Below are 20,015 nucleotides of genomic sequence, written 5' to 3'. Positions count from 1 at the left end.
ACGCTAAAACCGCAATTCTCAAAACCGCTTATTGCAACTCTTGCATTTTGTTGCTAAAAAATTTTTCGTTCATTCGCAAACTGCTACAATTGATAAAAAGTGCTACAAAAAAGTGCATATGCATTCTGTGTAGTCAGATCTGAAGTTAGTTTTGCATTATCAATATTTGACGTTGTAACAATACGTGACTGCCAATCAGCCGCAGGTAATCTATTCGTTAGCCTCTCTGCTGTTCTCTACACAAACTGAACAAGTCTAATTTTGATCAAATAAATAGCTTTATACAATTGCTATTTTCAACTGCTTTTAGTTTTGAATAGAAAGCGCGCTGGTTAAAGTGATTAGTACAACTACATGCTATTGTTTTTTATGTAGAACAGAGCAGAAATGATAAAACATAGAGACGTTTATGAGACCTCATATCGTACAAACTACACACAAGGTTTGTACGCAGATTTTATAAAATGTTTGTTTTCCAAGAGAAAAGAAAATTTGACTTCCTAGTGGACTTCCAAATCGTCATATTTTCTTAGCATGTGTCATGTTAAGACCGCGATTTACCACGTTTTAGCTTGTTTCTCATTAAGGTATATTGGTAAATTCATGAATTATATCAACTTAAGAATTTGTTCAACAACTTTTTTAATTTTTCCAGCCTTCAGTCCTCGTGATGAGAAACCATGGCGCCACTTTGAACCCATCAATGCTGGGCCCCCGACCAAACTCTACACCAGAAGATCAAACGCCTCCAGCAACCGAAGCGGTGGCAGCAAATCCCAAAGGAACCTTGAAACCCTAGGCGGGACCCTCCCCGGGGTATTCGAAACTCAACCTGTCCACGCTGCTTATGGGGCAGATGTACCAGTTGGGCAAAATGCTGGGGTGGAGATTGGGGGCAGTGCCAGAGATTTGAGTGGAAAGCAACCTCTGCCTGGGTTGGGAAAGGAAAGAATTGCGGAGAAAGCGGCTGAGATTGAAAAAGACATTCAGGCAGATTTGAGATTACAGGAGATGAAAAATGATCAAGCGGTGAGAAGCTTTTAAGACAACTTTAAATTTTAAAAGCATGAAGGCGAGGAGCTGAAGTCCGTGTCGAGGTTTTACCGTACAATAATGCGAGAACTTAGTCACCTTGAAGTACTGTGATATTAAATATTTTTCACCAAATATTTTAAAGGATGAAAACGGTGAAAGGCAAAATTTTCCTTGTAAAAATTAGAAGAATTAGAATTAAGAATTTGATTTAGAAAACAAACTTTTTTAGGCCGTAGTTTATAGAAGCCATATACAGTTGTGATGAAGTTGTTGTTAAATTGAAAGGCAGAGCCACCAAAAAAGGCGCCACACTGGATAACAGATTTCTATCTTTGCATTTTGTGGAATGCTCTTTCGTAAATTACACTCTAGTACCAAAAAGCTACGTACAGCACAATTTGTGGGCTTTAAGCGTTACTTCTGCTCACAACGTTTGTTTGTCGCGAAGGCGTGAAGAAAGGCGAGAATTTTAAGCTTTAATCGCCTTTTCATTCTCATTTTCTCCGCTTACACAGAAATAAGGTTAAGCTGTTTTGATAATTTACTGTTTGCCACGCTGTTGCAATTGGAAATGTCCAATTTTGATAGTCAGAAAACAAGAGGATTCCAGCATAAAATCAACGTAGCAGTATCAACACATTATGCATACAAACTACAGGAAAAGTGTAACAGGCTCAGGGTGTCCCTAGCGAAGGAAATGTTCGAGCTGTTCGGAGATTTGAATGAGATTTCTTGGCAACATTTTGATTTGGCACAAGCAATCACTCATCTCGTGGGTACAAAACATCAGATGAGCGGACACTGTTTGCTAGATGATCAAACAAGCTAAAGGGCCTAGTTCGCTTGGTATCGTAGAAAAATTACAAAAAGAACAGCTTTTTCAAAACCTTATTTTTGATAAGATGACGCTCCTGTGCATAAAACAAAAATTATCAACAAATTCTTCAAAGAAGAAGAGTGGGAGGTACTGGAATGGTGGGCAAAAAGTCCCGATCTGAATCCAATCGAAAATTTATGGGCAATTGTGAAGCAAGCATTACAAAAACCGAGAGAAATTTAGGAAAAATTGGAAGAAAAATGGTCCAAACCTTGACTCAGAATTTCTACAAATTTTGCCCTAAAACTTCATCAACTTTCTACCATATTTTAGAAAAAGTAAAAGCGTAACTTCCCGTTATTAGAGAACTGATTTGAACTCAAAATGTTGTAATATTTGAATTTTGTACAGCTTTTTAAAAATTTTCTTGGTGTACGTAGCTTTTTGGTACTACAGTGTATCATCTATACAAAACTTGGGACTAATTCAGGTCCCTTTCTGAAACAAATCTAGAGAAAACCTGGAAATTGAAAGAAAAAATAAACATTTCTTTCGGTCTATTGCTGAAGCAGTACAAAAGCAAATCAAAAACATTCAATATTTCAAAGTCACAACATTATGCATCAGAGTGCAACGGAACCATAGTCAAGATTCTTCTCCAAATAATTAATTTAAAAAAAGTAAAGATTTTTTGCCAATTCGCACTCAAATTGCTCATAAGAACTCGGATTTGATCTGAGAACACGAAGTTTTTGCAGAGTACGGATCAGAGTTGTCAAAATATAGCTGAAATCAATGATTAAATGCAAAACCAAAATGCATGTTTCCGTTCCAAGTTAGATCACTTTCCCGAAACAAATCTAGAGAAAATAGAATTTGAACGAAAGAATAAAGATTTTTTCCGTTTTTCCGTTTAAAAACGCGAATAAACATCGGAGTTATACACACTCAAAAAAAATTAAAAATCATATAGTGTGTTTTCGAGTCGAAAACGTAAGCTAATCTTATCAAATTAAGATATGGAAAAAATTTTGCAAGACGTTGTTAAATCTAACAAGACTGTTGCAAAATTAACTTTTTCTTACAAGATTCTTACAAGATTTTTTTTTCATACAAGATTTTTAATAGATTAACATTTCCTTTCACGATCTTGCAGAGTCATTTTTGAAAATATACCCTAGAACACTAAGTAAAAAGCGCCCGAAGGGATCCGAAAGTGACCTATCCTACGTTGTAGGAACTTATATACCGAAAAAGCGATCTCCTAGGTCCTATCTTAAGATGTGACAAAATTGCCGGCAAGATTAAGAATTGGATCTAAAGAATAATAAAATTAATCATCAAAAGAAAAACATTTATTCGTTGAGGAACGTTTTGGAGTTTCTAATTTTGTCAACGCTATTTAGTTGGAAGAAATTTTTATCGTAGGTCTGAAATTTTAAAGGCAACTGTCTACTGAAATGGGGTTTTAGTTTTATATGAGCTAAATTTCTTTTTCTACGGGATGGTGTTACCAGGTGCCATTAGTTCCTCTTTTTAGCATTTTTGATTTTTTCTTATCTTAATGGCAACATTCTTCCAAAATAAGTTAATCTTGCATGATTCTCACAAAAATTTTACAAGGTTAACTCTGCCTTGTAAGATCTTGCAAGCATTACTCTGTCTTGTAAGATCTTATAAGAATAAATTTTTTGCAATAACCTTGCAAGATCTTTCAAGATTAACTCTTTGTTGCAAGATCATGCAAGAATAACTCTCTCTTGCAAGACCTTGCAAGCATTACTCTGTCTTGTAAGATCTTACAAAGATTAATTCTTTTTGCGAGGTTCTTGCGAGATCTTACAAACTTAACTTTTTTATTCAACTCGAGTTGCGAAATTGATTACCGCATTGAATTATGTCTCGTTTAACCCCAAGTTTCCCAACAGAGCTCAATGGCTATGAGTATTGGTGACCCAAGGAGAAGGAAGAACAAGAGAGTCGTGTGGTTGTATCAGAACAGATCTAGTGCCGATTGTGCTGTGGTTCTACTAGTTGCCAGATGGCTCAGACTCAACATTCACTACATCGACATCAACCTAAATGTTAGTCACATAATTTTGACAAAAAGAAAATTTTTTAAAAAAGTTATTTTAGGAAAGTTGGCTCAGTTGGATTTACTAGCAAAATTGTCAATAAAATAGTTAATTGGTAAAATACATACAGCAGGGGGCTCGCCTAATACAATGCATGGAATTCCAACATTCACCTCGCAGCAAATATTGAAACAATGAGTCGAAAAGCTAGAAACAATCGTTAAAAAACACGAACTGCAAAAAATTGTGCCCTTCAGTTATATTTGAAGAAATTGAAGCACAATTTTCTAATGTACGTGCTCATCTTCTTAGCCAGTTTTTTTGCGCTCCAATTTCTTTACATCTTCAAACGAAAATTTGGTTCGCTCTGACCAATTTTGCAGAGTTTTAGACAATTTGTTTGAAATCTGTTTGATTTGACTAGGCTAGTTTAATTTTTCAATCCTTCTGCTATAAGTGCTCTTAAACTGCAGTTGCATGTTAAGACCATCTAAGATTCATTGGCGAAAGCCGAAATCAGAAAATTAAACCGGATAAACACAAAAAGAAAAAAAATGTTTCACAAATGCAAATGATTTCATTTGGTCTTTTCTAAGTTTTTGTAACAGTATTTCTACTGTTGTTTGAAAGCCAATTAGTGTCATGGGAATCAATACCAGCTAATTTCAAGCAACTTCTTGGGTTTGATTTAATTAGGGCTTTTATTTTTTTGGGTCGTTATATTCAATTTTACACAAAGCAAAGATCAAAAACAGCATTTTTACTGGGCCCATTAAATAGAACATCCGTAGCTTAATTTATCTTTATGAATTTAATTTCCAATCAATTATTTTTGGTTGTAACATTGAATTTAGATCGTTTTTATCGACATGTTTTTCATTTATAAAATATTTGCCTCGATGCAATTCAAGATTATAAAATCACTGGTAGCAATCACAAAACTCCTTTTGATCCTGATGAGAAGATAAACCAAATTCTGTGAAAAATATTAAAGTCGAAAAAGCGTCGATTAAAACAATGTCAGTGAAGGTTTTGAGTTCCTTTAGTTTGACATCTAAGCGCCTAAACTATTTACATAGAATAAGAGATGTGTTAGTTTGCGTCGATAATTAACTTCATTTTGGCCTTCTTTTTGATGAATATATTACAAATCTTGAAACAAAAATCAGCTTCAAAACTGCAAAAATTTTTTCATTTATAAGCCGGCTGTGACCTTCCGGTTCGATACAACAAATATAAAAAACAACTAATTTTGATTTCAACAATTTGGTACTTGCATATCAACCTTTGATCAATTGATGCCCATTTTCATAACAGGATTAAAAAAATGTTTTAAAATTGTTTCATTAGTCTGCATCTTTTCCGCAAAATATAAGTTTTATTGGAACAAAATTTTTCATTAATGAAAATAATAAACATTGGAAAACTTGTACATAAACTTGGTTGATTCATCACAACACGTGGGAAAGATGGAAAGCCGGCATAATAAATTTCTCGTATCGATTTCATCTTACAACTTTGTTACTTTGTATTTCCTTACCTTGTTTTCGCTTCTACTTATTTTTTTTGCAATCAACGCAGTTAGACAACCAAAATAGATGAAAATTAGACTTGTGGAACCCTGAAAAAATTAGTAACTGAAACTAATGTGTCAAAATCGCATAGAAAATTTGTAAAACAAAAGAAAAACTGCAGGAATCAGTAAAAATTTGTCCAATTTACTAATTTATTAAAAATTAGGCTTTTTAAAATTATGTAGTTCTGGAAAAGTCTCTAGCAATTTGAATTGCTGGTTAACAAAAACTTGGCTAGCCATGCAAAAGAGAGAAAATGACAGAAACAACAAAGAAAAAGTTAAAAAATATTCTTGATGAAAACTTAATGTTCTTGAAACCAAAATCTTAAAAAACAGATTTTGTGCTGCTTTAATACATACATTAATAACCCCATAGCATTTATATTAATTGAGTTGTCCCACAAAAAACTGGAAACTTAAAATGACTGAGGTTTCAAAAAACTCGAAGCAAATCGCAAAATTCCATCAAATGTTTTGACTTTAGGTCTACTCTTTCTTTACATGTACCTCAAAAAATAAACTTTGAAATTTTTTTAAATGGAGTTTGCACAATACTTATTTGAACAGTAAATCACGTCATTTTAAGTCCCAGTAAAAATCGTCAAAACTCTGAAAAAAGGTAAACTGCACACTTTTGGACTCAAATACTTCAAAAAGAGACATTTTCTTGTTAATTACAGGTCAGCTCAATTGAACTGCCAATATCAGCTCAATTGGCACTTTATAAAACTAAAGTAAGCATGGGAAAGACTCCAATGCTACTACACACCTACATGGCGGTAACTGTTTATTTCGTTCTGGAAGCTCAAAATTACACAAAAATACAAAGCAGTAACACAGTCCAATTTCTTGAATTGCAAAAACCGAGACTACCTCATCTGGCTACTCTCATCTGGCTATACCTACCAGCTTTTTATGTCAAAGAAAATCAGCAAGAACATTTGAAATTCCCCTACCAATCATCATTGGTTCCAGTTAGAAAAAATTTACGATCAATCTAGAATAAAGATATTTCTAGAAATCAAAAGAAAGTTATATAGCTGAGATCCCTCGTTTCTGGATTTCTAATAAATTACCATTCCTTATTCTGTGAGATATAGTAAAAAAGATGTTGGTCAAAATTTTAATCAGATTCTTTTTGAGACGAGCTATTGATGTAAATAATTATATTGATATTTATTACAATTAACGATGAAATTTTTGTGAAGTTCTGGTCTGAATTAAAGAACAATCATTTCTTAAACGTTCTGCTTTTTCGTTAAGATAAAAATTGGAAAAAAATGTGCGTTATCTATTTTATTTCGTAGATTACATCAACAAAGGCAGATTTCAGCACTCAAAAGTAACAAAACGCTTTAAATAAGATAGCTTTGTATCGGAACTACTGGCAAAATTGCCCCAGGTAGCGCGAATGCTTGAGAGGGTTACTTTTGAGAGGGTTACTTTTGAGATGAATTGCTAGTGTGACAAAATATTTTGATTTCGTTTGCACTTATTTTTGTTTATGATAACTAAGTTATCGGTCTTTTCAATTAGATAGCGTGATGTGTATGTGTAAAAGATTATCTATAAAGTGACCAGGTGCCGATTATGACTTTTTTAAGGTTTTTGGAATCTTCATTGTTTTTATGCTTTCATTCGGCTTCCTAACGATGCCTTTTCGATGTAAATTTTACAAAAAATAGTAGTTTTGAAAATTCTTTCAACAAAATTTTGACAATTTTTGATCAAAATGTTTTCTCGCAAGATCTCAGCAGATTATCTTCTAGATTCTTGCGAAATTAACATCCAGATCTGCCTTGAGAGCACATAACAGGAATAAATAAACTTTTGGACTCAAATACTTCAAAAAGAGACATTTTCTTGTTAATTACAGGTCAGCTCAATTGAACTGCCAATATCAGCTCAATTGGCACTTTATAAAACTAAAGTAAGCATAGGAAAGACTCCAATGCTACTACACACCTACATGGCGGTAACTGTTTATTTCGTTCTGGAAGCTCAAAATTACACAAAAATACAAAGCAGTAACACAGTCCAATTTCTTGAATTGCAAAAACCGAGACTACCTCATCTGGCTACTCTCATCTGGCTATACCTACCAGCTTTTTATGTCAACGAAAATCAGCAAGAACATATTCTGTGAGATATAGTAAAAAAGATGTTGGTCAAAATTTTAATAAGATTCTTCTTGAGACGAGCTATTGATGTAAAAATTTATATTGATATTTATTACAATTAACGAATGTTTATGATCAGCCATTCAAGTAAAGTGTCTGCTGGTAAGTATGCAAGAAGTTTGTCTATAAAATGGCTAAGTGTCTTTTATAGTTGTTGTAAAAAGTTTATGGAATCTCTATTGTTTTTAGGCTTTTTTTGTTCGGTTTCCCTAAGAATCGTTTTCGTATGTTGAAAGAAATATTCTAACCTTTCATAAGCTTTCATCAAAATCTTGACTTTTGAGATCAAATGATATACTCGCAAATTCATAAAAGATTAGCATCTCATTTCATCGAATTGAATAAGTAAGTATTTTTAAGTATTATGTTGTTATTAAAGAAATTTAACATTGTTACCTTGATTTTGATAACTTTTATAAATACTTATAAATGTGACCAATTTTTTCCAGTCTACTTGAAAATTGGCTTTTGTAAAACTTTTTAATTACTTTCAAAGTTTTGCAGTAAAATTATTCATTATTCAACGTAATGTCAGTTCAAAGGAAATTTATTTAGTTTGATAATAAAGTAATGGAATTCCCAGCCTAGCATAATTGGCATCTGTTGAAAAAATTTACTGTCAATCAAGCAATTTGACATTTGCTAGATAGCAAACGGTTGTTATTTCGTTGAGTTCTGTCCTTTTAGAAGCCTCCATATATTATTGTTCACTATTCACTGAAATTTTTGTGAAGTTCTGGTCTGAATTAAAGAGCAATCATTTCTTAAATGTTCTGCTTTTTCGTTAAGATAAAAATTGGAGAAATTGTGCGTTGTGTATTTTATTTTGTAAATAACATCAACAAAGGCAGATTTCAGCACTCAAAAGTAACAAAACGCTTTAAATAAGAGAGCTATGTATCGGAACTACTGGCAAAATTGCCACAGGTAGTGAGAATGTTTGAGAGGGTTACTTTTGAGAAGAATTGTTAGTGTGACAAAGTAATTTGATTTTGTTTGCACTTATTCTTGTTTATGATAACTAAGTTATCGGTCTTTTCAAATAAATAGCGTGATGTATATGTGTAAAAGATTATCGATAAAATGGCCAGGTGCCTATTATGACTTTTTAAAGGTTTTTGGAATCTTCATTATTTTTATGCTTTTATTCGGCTTCCTTCAGATGCCTTTTCGGATGTAAGTTTTACAAAAAATATACTAATCTTGAATAATAATGCAACAAAATTTTGACATTGTGATCAATAAGTTTTCTCACAAGATTTCAAAAGATTATCTTCTAGATTCTTGAGAAATTAATATCCGGATTTGTCTTGGAAACACATAACCGGAATAAATATATTTAACCATTTTTCAGAGATTATGCATTTGACACCAAAATCTAATCTTGCTTAGTAGATTTTTTGATAACTCTAATGATTACTTTCTATCAAAATGTTGCCACCAAAACTTAGCTTCTTATTACATGGTCGAGAAACCTAATAAAAACAAGCACAATTTAAAACATACCCGGCAGATTGCCGGAAAATAGCCGCCGTTGATTCCAATAAGCATGATTGAGCGAATAGAAGATATTGAAAAAAAATAACAAAAACTTGGCTACCCATGCAAAAGAGAGAAAATGACAGAAACAACAAAGAAAAAGTTAAAAATATTCTTGATGAAAACTTAATGTTCTTAAACCAAAATCTTAGAAAACAGATTTTGTGCTGCTTTAATACATACATTAATAACCCCATAGCATTTATGATAATTGAGTTGTCCCACAAAAAACTGGAAACTTAAAATGACTGAGGTTTCAAAAAACTCAAAGCAAATCGCAAAATTCCATCAAATGTTTTGACTTTAGGTCTACTTTTTCTTTACATGTACCTCAAAAAATAAACTCTGAAATTTTTAAAAATGGAGTTTGCACAATACTTATTTGAACAGTAAATCATGTCATTTTGAGTCCCATTAAAAATCGTCAAAACTCTGAAAAAATGTAAACTGCACAATTTTGGACTCAAATACTTCAAAAAGAGACATTTTACTGTTAATTACAGGTCAGCTCAATTAAACTGCCAATGTCAGCTCAATTGGCACTTTATAAAACTAAAATAAGCATCGGAAAGACTCCAATGCTACTACACACCTACATGGCGGTAACTGTTCATTTCGTTTTGGAAGCTCAAAATTACAAAAAAATACAAAGCAGTAACACAGTCCAATTTCTTTGAATTACAAAAACCGAGACTACCTCATCTGGCTACTCTCATCTGGCTATACCTACCAGCTTTCTATGTCAAAGAAAATCAGCAAGAACATTTGAAATTCCCCTACCAATCATCCTTGGTTCCAGTTAGAAGAAATTTACGATCAATCTAGAATAAAGATATTTCTAGAAATCAAAAGAGTGTTATATAGTTGAGATCCCTCGTTTCTGGATTTCTAATAAATTAGCATTCCTTATTCTGTGAGATATAGTAAAAAAGATGTTGGTCAAAATTTTAATAAGATTCTTCTTGAGACGAGCTATTGATGTAAATAAATATATTGATATTTATTACAATTAACGAATTTTTATGATCAGCCATTCAAGTAAAGTGTCTGCTGGTATGTATGCAAGAATTTTGTCTATAAAATGGCTAAGTGTCTTTTGCAGTTGTTGTAAAAAGTTTATGGAATCTCTATTGTTTTTAGGCTTTTTTTGTTCGGTTTCCCCAAGAATCGTTTTCGTATGTTGAAAGAAATATTCTAACCTTTCATAAGCTTTCATCAAAATCTTGACTTTTGAGATCAAATGATATAATCGCAAATTCATAACACATTAGCATCTCATTTCATCGAATTGAATAAGTAAGTATTTTTAAGTATTATGTTGTTATTAAAGAAACTTAACATTGTTACTTTGATTTTGATAACTTTTATAAATACTTATAATTGTGACCAATTTTTTCCAGTCTACTTGAAAATTGGCTTTTTGTAAAACTTTTTAATTACTTTCAAAGTTTTGCAGAAAAATTATTCATTATTCAACGTAATGTCAGTTCAAATGAAATTTATTTAGTTTGATAATAAAGTAATGGAATTCCCAGCCTAGCATAATTGGCATCTGTTGAAAAAATTTACTGTCAATCAAGCAATTTGACATTTGCTAGATAGCAAACGGCTGTTATTTCGTTGAGTTCTGTCCTTTTAGAAGCCTCCATATATTATTGTTCACTATTCCCTGAAAATTTTATAAAGTTCTGGTCTGAATTAAAGAACAGTCATTTCTTGAATGTTCTGCTTTTTCGTTAAGATAAAAATTGGAAAAAAATGTGCGTTATCTATTTTATTTCGTAGATTACATCAACAAAGGCAGATTTCAGCACTCAAAAGTAACAAAACGCTTTAAATAAGAGAGCTATGTATCGGAACTACTGGCAAAATTGCCACAGGTAGCGAGAATGCCATGTTTGAGAGGGTTACTTTTGAGAAGAATTGTTAGTGTGACAAAATAGTTTGATTTTGTTTGCACATATTTTTGTTTATGATAACAAAGTTATCGGTCTTTTCAAATAAATAGCGTGATGTATATGTACAATAGATTATCGATAAAGTGGCCAGTTGGCTAGTATGACTTTTTATTAGGTTTTCGGAATCTTCATTGTTTTTATGCTTTCATTCGGCTTCCTTACGATGCCTTTTCGATGTAAATTTTACAAAAAATATTAATTTTGAATATTCTTTCAACAAAATTTTGACATTTTTGATCAAAATGTTTTCTCGCAAGATCTCAGAAGATTATCTTCTAGATTCTTGCGAAATTAACATCCAGATCTGTCTTGAGAGCACATAACGGGAATAAAGAAATTTAACCATTTTTCTGAGATTACGCATTTGATTCAAAATCTAATCTTGCTTAGTAGATTTTTTGATAACTCCTATGATTACTATCTATCAAAATGTTGCCACCAAAACTTAGCTTCTTATTACATGGTCGAGAAACCTAATAGAAACAAGCACAATTTAAAACATACCCGGCAGATTGCCGGAAAATAGCCGCCGTTGATTCCAATAAGCATGATTGGGATTGAGCGAATAGAAGATATTGAAAAAAAAAAGAATTTGTTCAAAAAATTTTTTTAAGTCCGATTTATTTTGATGGCATTTCGTAGTTGAACATACTTCTGTTTCATAGAGTGAGAGGCTAGAGGGGCTACAATCAACACCAATATGCATAAGAGGTGGTAACTAAGACTTATAGGAACGAAGTTCAAATAGCGGGCATCTAAAATTGGGCTTTATGGGTTTATCCCGTTTCTATTTCTGACTTCAATTTTTTATACTGACTCTGTTTATTTTGAATTGCTTTGCTGAGCAACTGATGTTCAAATTCACATTTTGCAGAATGAGAGAAGAGAGAAACTAGCCTACAGAAGTCAAAAAGATTTCACGCAAATGTCGAAAAAGCGGAAAAATGGTAAAGCGAAAAAAAAGTTTGACGAAGTAAAAAAACATAGCAGGACAAGTCCTGACGTACAATTCAAAGAATTTTCATTGACTAAACATAAAACTAGACCTAGAATGGACTATGAATGGATTTGAAAAACCATTTAGAAAAAAATCCCATCCAAAAAATCGAAAAAAACAATAAAATTCAAAGTGAAATTGCCGCATGTGAACAAAAAACCACTACCGAGAAAACGAAATTTTGTTCAAACACCGTTTTCTCACTCTACCTTACAATTAGAGCGAAAAAAATTCTCGCCGCAAAACCACTCGCATTTTCGCTCCATTTCCTGTTTCGGCGTGACCAAAATCACTACTCCAATTTGACTTCAAAAATCATGAAAATGTGTGAACAGATCTTAAGAAAAAGACAGCGCCCCAATACAATTCAAATTATTTGCGTTGTAAAAAAAAACATAGCGGGACAAGTCCTGACGTACAATTCAAAGAATTTTCTTTGACTAAACAGAAAAACTAGACCTAGAATGGACTATGAGTGAATTGAAAAAACCATTTTTATAAAAAAAAATCAGAACAAAAAATTAAGAAAAAACGGAAAATCAATGTCAAAATGCCGCATGTGAACAAAAAAACCACTAGCGAGAAATGAAAATTTACTTCAAACAAAAATCTAGGTCTCGAATGAGCTGTGAAAAAATTGGGAAAACCATTTAGAAAAAAATCCGGTCCAAAAAATCGAAAAAACAGTAAAAATCAGAGTGAAATTCATGTGAACAAAAAACCACTACCGAGAAACCGAATTTTTGTTCAAACACCGTTTTCTCACTCTACCTTACAATTAGAGCGAAAAAATTTCACGCCGCAAAACCACTCGCATTTTCGCTCCATTTCCTGTTTCGGCGTGACCAAAATCACTACTCCAATTTGACTTCAAAAACCAAGAAAATGTGTGAACAGATCTTAAAAACATAGCAGGACAAGTCCTGACTTGCAATTCAAAGAATTTTCATTGACTAAACAGAAAAACTAGACCTAGAATGGACTATGAGTGAATTGAGAAAACCATTTTTTTTAAAAACCAGATCAAAAAAAGAAGAAAAAAACAGAAAATCAATGTCAAAATGCCTCATTTGAACAAAAAAACCACTAGCGAGAAATGAAAATTTATTTCACACAAAAAACTAGGCCTGGAATGAGCTTTGAATGGATTGGGAAAAACATTTTGAAAAAAATCCTATCCAAAAAATTGAAAAAACTGTAAAAATCAGAGTGAAATTGCCGCATGTGAACAAAAAACCACTACCGAGAAACCGAATTTTTGTTCAAACACCGTTTTCTCACTCTACTTTAAAATTAGAGCGAAAAAAATTCTCGCCGCAAAGCCACTCGCTTTTTCGCTCCATTTAATGTTTCGGCGTGAACAAAATCACTACTCCAATTTGACTTCAAAAATCATGAAAATGTGTGAACAGATCTTAAAAAAAAAGACAGAGCCCCAATACAATTCAAATTCTTTGAATTGCAAAAAAATAGGAGCGCAATAATAGCCGGCTGAGAAGATGAGGGTCGCTATTAAAAAAAGAGAGACAAAAGCGAGTGCTGCGTTGATAATGAGCCAAAAACGAGCCAATTTTTCGAAAACGAGCTAATGTCAGGTCATGGCTGAATATAGTCTGGAAGAGTGTGGCCATGGCTGAATACTGTCTGGGTGGGTCTGATCTTTAACGCGGACCTCAAAATTGTTGCGGTCTGCTGCAAATTTGTTGTATTGTAAAATTTTCCAAACAATAGAAATCCTCAAAAGTACTTTTGCGTGCAAAAAAATTTACATTATTTAACGTGATGTCAACTTAATTAAGAATATTGGCAGAAATTTGCCTTTATTGTAAAATTATTGACGAGCAGTAATCAGATATGTATGTGTGTTCCAGAGTAGTTCCAGTGTTAGTGAGTTAATGAGAGTGAGTCCATTGGGGCAGGAGCTGCCAGTGATAATAGACGGAGATGTGGAGGGTGGAGAGGGGTCCACGTTCACTCTCTCACATGCCAGATCTATCATCAAGTAGGTAGTGCACTGCTTCAATTATGGAAGCACTGGTCGAGGCTTAAACCCTCCCAACATACTCCGTTTATAGGACGTGTCGAAAAATGTTGTGATTTAAATATATGTTCAAGTAGGAGATTTTTAAGTTTATCGGCGCTCCTCTTGCAAATATTATTAACTGAATCAACCACCAAAATGGTCGAGTATATGTATTTTGGCCGTCTTCTAAACTGCTGAGGGTGACGATCAAAAATTGGTATAACCTAGGTTTAGGTGCGCGACCCTAGACTGCTCTGATCAGACCATTTGGGTCGCACACTGGTGGCGTGGTGCGACTAAAAATACATGGTCTGGGAAACGCTTGCGTCGCACGATGGTCTGGACAATGGTCGCACTACGGACTGATCAGAGAGCAAAGTCTGGGCATAAGTTGCCCCAAAATCTGGCCACAGAGCATTAACTGACAATATCTATTTGACTGCAGTTTTTTATCACTTTTTTTGATGACTCAAAAGTAAAGTTGCAGGCACTTCAAAATGACTTTTTGTTTATATTTTTATCAATTAGTTTTGTCCTAACTTTAACAAGATATACTAAATTGTTAAATTTTAAATTGAATAGTACATAGGTTTGAATTGAATAATTTAAACAAATAAGAACGGATTATAACATGCATTCAGAAATGGTCTGATCAGCTGATCAGAGGGAGCGTTGGTCTCACTAAAGTCGCACAAAATTTTGGTTCGAACCAGAGTCGAAATATTTGGGTCGCACGATAGTCTGATCAGAGGTTTTTTGGGTCGCACTATGGTCGCACAATTTCTTGAGTCGCACTACGGTCTGATCAGCGGTCTTTGGGTCGCACGATGATCTGACAAGAGGGCAAAGTCTGGGAAATGGTCTGATCCGAGCTGTCTAGGGTCGCCCACCTAAACCTGGGAACCAATTAACCAAAACAAGAGTGCTCACTAATGTGCGTTTGCACAAAATGTTCCGACCCCGCTCATCCTTATTTTAATTTGATTGTCTAACAAATGAGGAATAGACTGAAATTTTTTTAAAAATTTACACATCGTTCAACAAACAACTAAGTTACAACTTAGTTAAAACTGGATTAGAGGACAGATGAGACCTGCCATTTATGAGAGTACTGGACAAGACAAACACAAAAATTATATAATAGCAAGAATTAACTACGACCGAAATTCGATGTCCATATTAAAAAAAAACAGCTAACAAAAAGAAATTGATTCAGATAAAATCTGAACATAACAAGCTAGCCTGTATTTCATTAGATAAGATTCGGACCTGACAACAACGAGACTCGACAAAAAAAGCAAAAAAGGACAAACTTGAAAGGTATGTTTCTTTTTTTTGAAAAAAACTAATTTAAATAAAACAAAAACTTATCATCTCGGCTCACTGAGGAGGTTAGTTTATAACTCCCTGTTTTAGGAAAGCAATTGATTCTTGTCACTATCACTTGTGTCTCCTTTTATTTTTAATATTTCTTCTTTTTGAAAAAGTTTTTTTTTGAAAAAACGACAACAAACAAACCACTTCTAAGACAACAATAGACAACACGTTTAATCCTTAAGGACGTCAATCAAAACATAATCATTAGCGCAAATTTTTTGGGGCACCAGAACGTTGATGAAATTTGTCAATAATGAGATTTTAAAAACTTATTCATGAAAATGAGGACAAAATTGGGAACTACAAATTTTTTTTATTAATTGAAAGTCATGAAACCGTTAGCTAAAAACAGTAATAAATGAATAGATTCATTCAAACATCCATAGAAGCAATTGGGTCATCTAATTGTCAAAAATATGCCTTAAGACATCAAAATAACGACAGTTAGAAGCCAAACAAGATATCTATTAAAATTTGCGAGAGAAAGTTTTCGCTGCCGTTAAAACTGTAACCTTAATTCCGAACTCTTTCTGAATGTCCTTCTACACATTCTTACAAAACCAAATGGTACTATCTTTAATGTGATAATTTGAAAAGGGAACAAGGTTCAATTTCAAATAAAGGCAAATAAGCAAAATAGAAAAACTTTTTATAAAATTTCGTAGTAAGTTAGCCATGAACACGTTAGTTGAAAATAAAACCAGAATGAATCGTTTTTTCTTATTTCAATTAGATTATATTTTGCCCTTTATATAAGGAGACTAATCTGCAGGTGGACGGTAAGAATATTTTTAAAAATTGGCAAACTTCAAAACTTGACTAAAATCTTTTTTCATCAAATATATTGAAAGACCTACGAGGCATTAGATAACAACTGAGAGCATTGCATAGGCCAAATTGCAATTTTGATTAATCAAACGAAGTGCTGAAGCAGCAAAAATTGATGAACGAAGGCAAATGAAAAGAAGTCAATAAAAATGTACCAAAACACATCGTCAAAGCCCTAAAAGCTTTTCTTTGAAGACATAATTTATATTCATTTGGCCTCATTATTTTGTTAACTGGATCTGTCATTATTTGATTTGAAAACATTCGGATATCAATTAGTCAATAATAAACATGAAATCCCGAAAAAATCTGAAAATGTTTTGAAGAAGACCGCACCCCAATATATTTCCCATAATTAGTGATTGTAATGATCCATGATGAGAGCAAATCTAGCCCCAACATAGCTGCGCTTCCGACAAAAACAATTAACTGTTCCTTGCGTTTTCAAAAAATGATCAATTAGGAAATGAAATATTTCATTAAACCAATTTATGTATTCTTTATAATTATCGTTAACTTTTCGAAAAACAGAAAAATTTTAATTCCAGAAGACTCCTGTAGGAAAAAGAGCTGTACCTACCTTTTGCTGCAGTTTTCTAAGACAATGACAGCAGATGTTAGGTCTCCATTGCCCGCATATTTGAGCAAAGTTTGATGAAAAAACTTAATTGGAGCAATTTTTGATTTCAAAGGTCTGAAATTTGGAAAGTTTAGCAAAAATTTTAACCAAAAGACTCGAATAAAAAAATCAACAAGCCTCTTCTTGCCTAAAAAGTAGTTTCACAGCCCAAAACTATGTGAAATTATTTTCCAGATATCTAGTGTCCAAATATGCATCCAGAGATCAACTGGACAGTCTCTACCCGAATGAGAGTTCAAGAAGAGCCAGAATAGACGCATTGATAGACTACGAACACACGACTCTGTGGCCTTTAGTGACGTCATACGTGAACAACATTATGCCTCGGCCATTTGACAACGATTTCTACACGTACAATCGGTCACCGAAATCAGTTTCAAATTTGTCAATTTCCCAAATTACGGCACAAATTAACGTTAGTTTCCCTTCATGGCTTTGACCACTTCGAAAGAGGTGCAACTATACAAATTTATGATATTTACGCATTATTTTGGAATTCTACCAAAAAAAAGTTATGGAAAAATTTGTTTCTGACCAGTATCTCTGAAGATTTCCCGGGAAAAATAATCGAAATCTCTTAGTTTCTGCAAAAACTGGGTAAAAATGGAAAGACTGTAATCGACATCTTATATTTGGTTTCAGTTAAAGAATTAGATATAGCATTAAAATTTATCAAGGCGATTTTTAAGATTCGATTTTTGGCGAACGGCTTCATTTGGCTCTTGTCAGAAGACCCAATGGAGGAGAAAATTTGATAACAAAACTACCATAGTATTTCAACTAACTTCCATTTGATTTGAGCCAATTTTAGTACCATTTAGAAAAAATATTTGTCTAATACGTCTAATTTAGTAGTTTTTTCCAATAACAATTGAATATGAAATTTATGTTCTTGAATCGATTTTTAATCTTTTGTTGATCATATGTTGATAGCAAAGTTAGAACCAGCAATTCGACACTAATATGAAGTGCTGGCATTTGAATATTGGTAAGAATTCAAAATTTTCTTGAGAAAAAAATCAGAAAGTTTCATTAGAAATTTCAAATCTCACAAAACAACTATATCTGAACAATGAATTCAAAAGCGTATTCACAGTACTTGCAAACTTTTCACAAAATTTCATCTTCAAAAAACTAGGATCGGATCCAGAGTCAAAACTATGATCAAAATCTGATCATTTCTTGCAAGTTCTGCCTACCATACTCCAAACAATAACACTTAAGTACGCGTCTATTCAATTTTCATTATACTTTTGGTCGAATTTGGGTCCATATTGGGTTTTCCGACCATTTCACAATCCTATATTACGGGGAAAAACATTAATTTATTTCAGGATATTTTGCGAGCTTTGAGCGAGACTCTAACAGTCAGAAGATTCTTCGGATCCACAGCCTCATCCTCTTCAAACGAAGTCAGCCTGGCAGATGTACTGATTGCACGTGACCTCTCTCTCCTATACACCTGTGGTTATTTCATCCGGAGTCAACACATACCGGGTAACCAAGGGTTGCCTGCTAACTTGGCCGGGTGGTTGGAGAGAATGCTGGAATTGCCCAATTGGCATGAATCGATGGAGGCGGTCAATGGGGCTATATTAACTCAACTATGAAGTAGAATTCATTATAGAACTGGATTAATAATAATAATTATTATTTTGATAATAAAACTCGAGTACGTTAAAATAACAAAACAAATAGTTTAGATTTAATATCGGTAAGCGCTGTACTTAACGGATGCCAGGATGCATTTTGACTATTTGAGTACCGTTTCGGAGCGGTTCAAAATCACTCGATGTATCTATCGTATCACTTGTTTGGAATAATATGAATGACTGCAGTTATTTACCAAACCACCGCCAGCAGAAACTGTAGCTTTTAAAGATTAGAAAAAAGTGAACTCTTTTTTCATAATTTAAGCAGATAGATGTTTCAATTGTAAACTTTGTAGTAACTATAAAGATCAGCAGAAATCAATTTCGAAGAATTTGAATTGTATTGGGGCGCTGTCTTTTTTATAATCTAAGAATTGGATTGTATTGGTGCTCTGTCTTTTTAGAATTCAAAGAATTTGAATAGTATTGGTGCGCTGTGTTTTCTTTTAAGATGTGTTCACACATTTTTCAATGACTTTGATCTTTCAAAACGGGATAAACAGGTAAAGCCCAGCGGGCATTAAGTTTCATTAGAGGCCCAATGTGCGCTTTAGTAGTCCTTCAAGTGCTTATAGTGGTGCAGCTGCTGAGATGGCCTTAATTTAATGTTAAAAGGTCAATTTTAGGAGTTTTTGGGCTCAAAATGGTGCAATTTTTCATGTTTTTTTGTGATTTTTTGTTTTGGTTTGTCTTAGGTTAAAGCTTTTAAAAGTTGATGAAAGCCTTTTGCGAAAAAAAATTTGCGTGTTATGAAAGTTTTATGAGCTATACGTTTTGGTACTACAAACATAAACACGCAAAAAGATATCAATTTTTGCAATTTTTTTCAACTTTTTCAAAAAATTTTTTTTCATATTTTGAGTTTTTTAGACTTAGGTGTCAAGAAACCTCCTCTAGGGTTTGATAAAGGGTTTGATGATAGATTACTGCATGGTTTCTAGTGGTAATCGATTGGTTTTCAACATTTTGCCATCTTGAATTGTAGCATTTTTTGAAAAAACTTGCAATTTTTTTCATAATTTTTGACATTTATTGTCATTATTCAAGTTGTTTGAGTCCCAGGGGCAAGAAAACCTCATCAGGGGTCAATAATAATTTACTGAAAAATTTTTAGTTGCCATGGAATAGGTTTCAACTTTTGAACATCACAAATTTTTTTGCAATTTTCGACAAAGTTCGATTTTTTTCAGGTTTTTGAATATTTTAGTCATTTTTTCAATTTTTCAACCTTCAAGAACAATCAATCTTCTTTGAGGTTTGTTAATAGAGCACTGCATAGTTTTCAGTAACAATGGAATGGTTTTTAACGTTTTGGTGT

At 33.1% G+C, this 20,015-nt stretch overlaps 1 protein-coding gene across 1 annotated transcript; it reads left to right on the top strand.

The window, feature by feature from the left end:
- The first annotated feature begins 248 nt into the window (after nucleotides 1–248).
- Nucleotides 249–19,129, top strand: LOC142351452 (uncharacterized). The gene is made up of 6 exons (XM_075403466.1): nucleotides 249–442; nucleotides 656–1,029; nucleotides 3,781–3,936; nucleotides 14,049–14,179; nucleotides 17,220–17,460; nucleotides 18,380–19,129. Exons 1-6 carry the CDS (start codon nucleotides 388–390, stop codon nucleotides 18,653–18,655), a joined length of 1,233 nt encoding a protein of 410 aa, XP_075259581.1. The 5' UTR covers nucleotides 249–387; the 3' UTR covers nucleotides 18,656–19,129.
- Nucleotides 19,130–20,015: the final 886 nt, after the last annotated feature.

Source organism: Convolutriloba macropyga, chromosome 13 (assembly GCF_964194025.1).
Source record: "Convolutriloba macropyga chromosome 13, txConMacr16.3, whole genome shotgun sequence".
NCBI classification, from domain to species: Eukaryota; Metazoa; Xenacoelomorpha; order Acoela; family Convolutidae; genus Convolutriloba; species Convolutriloba macropyga.
The sequence above is the reverse complement of the archived record's forward strand: the minus strand, read 5'-3'. Positions and strand labels throughout refer to the sequence as shown.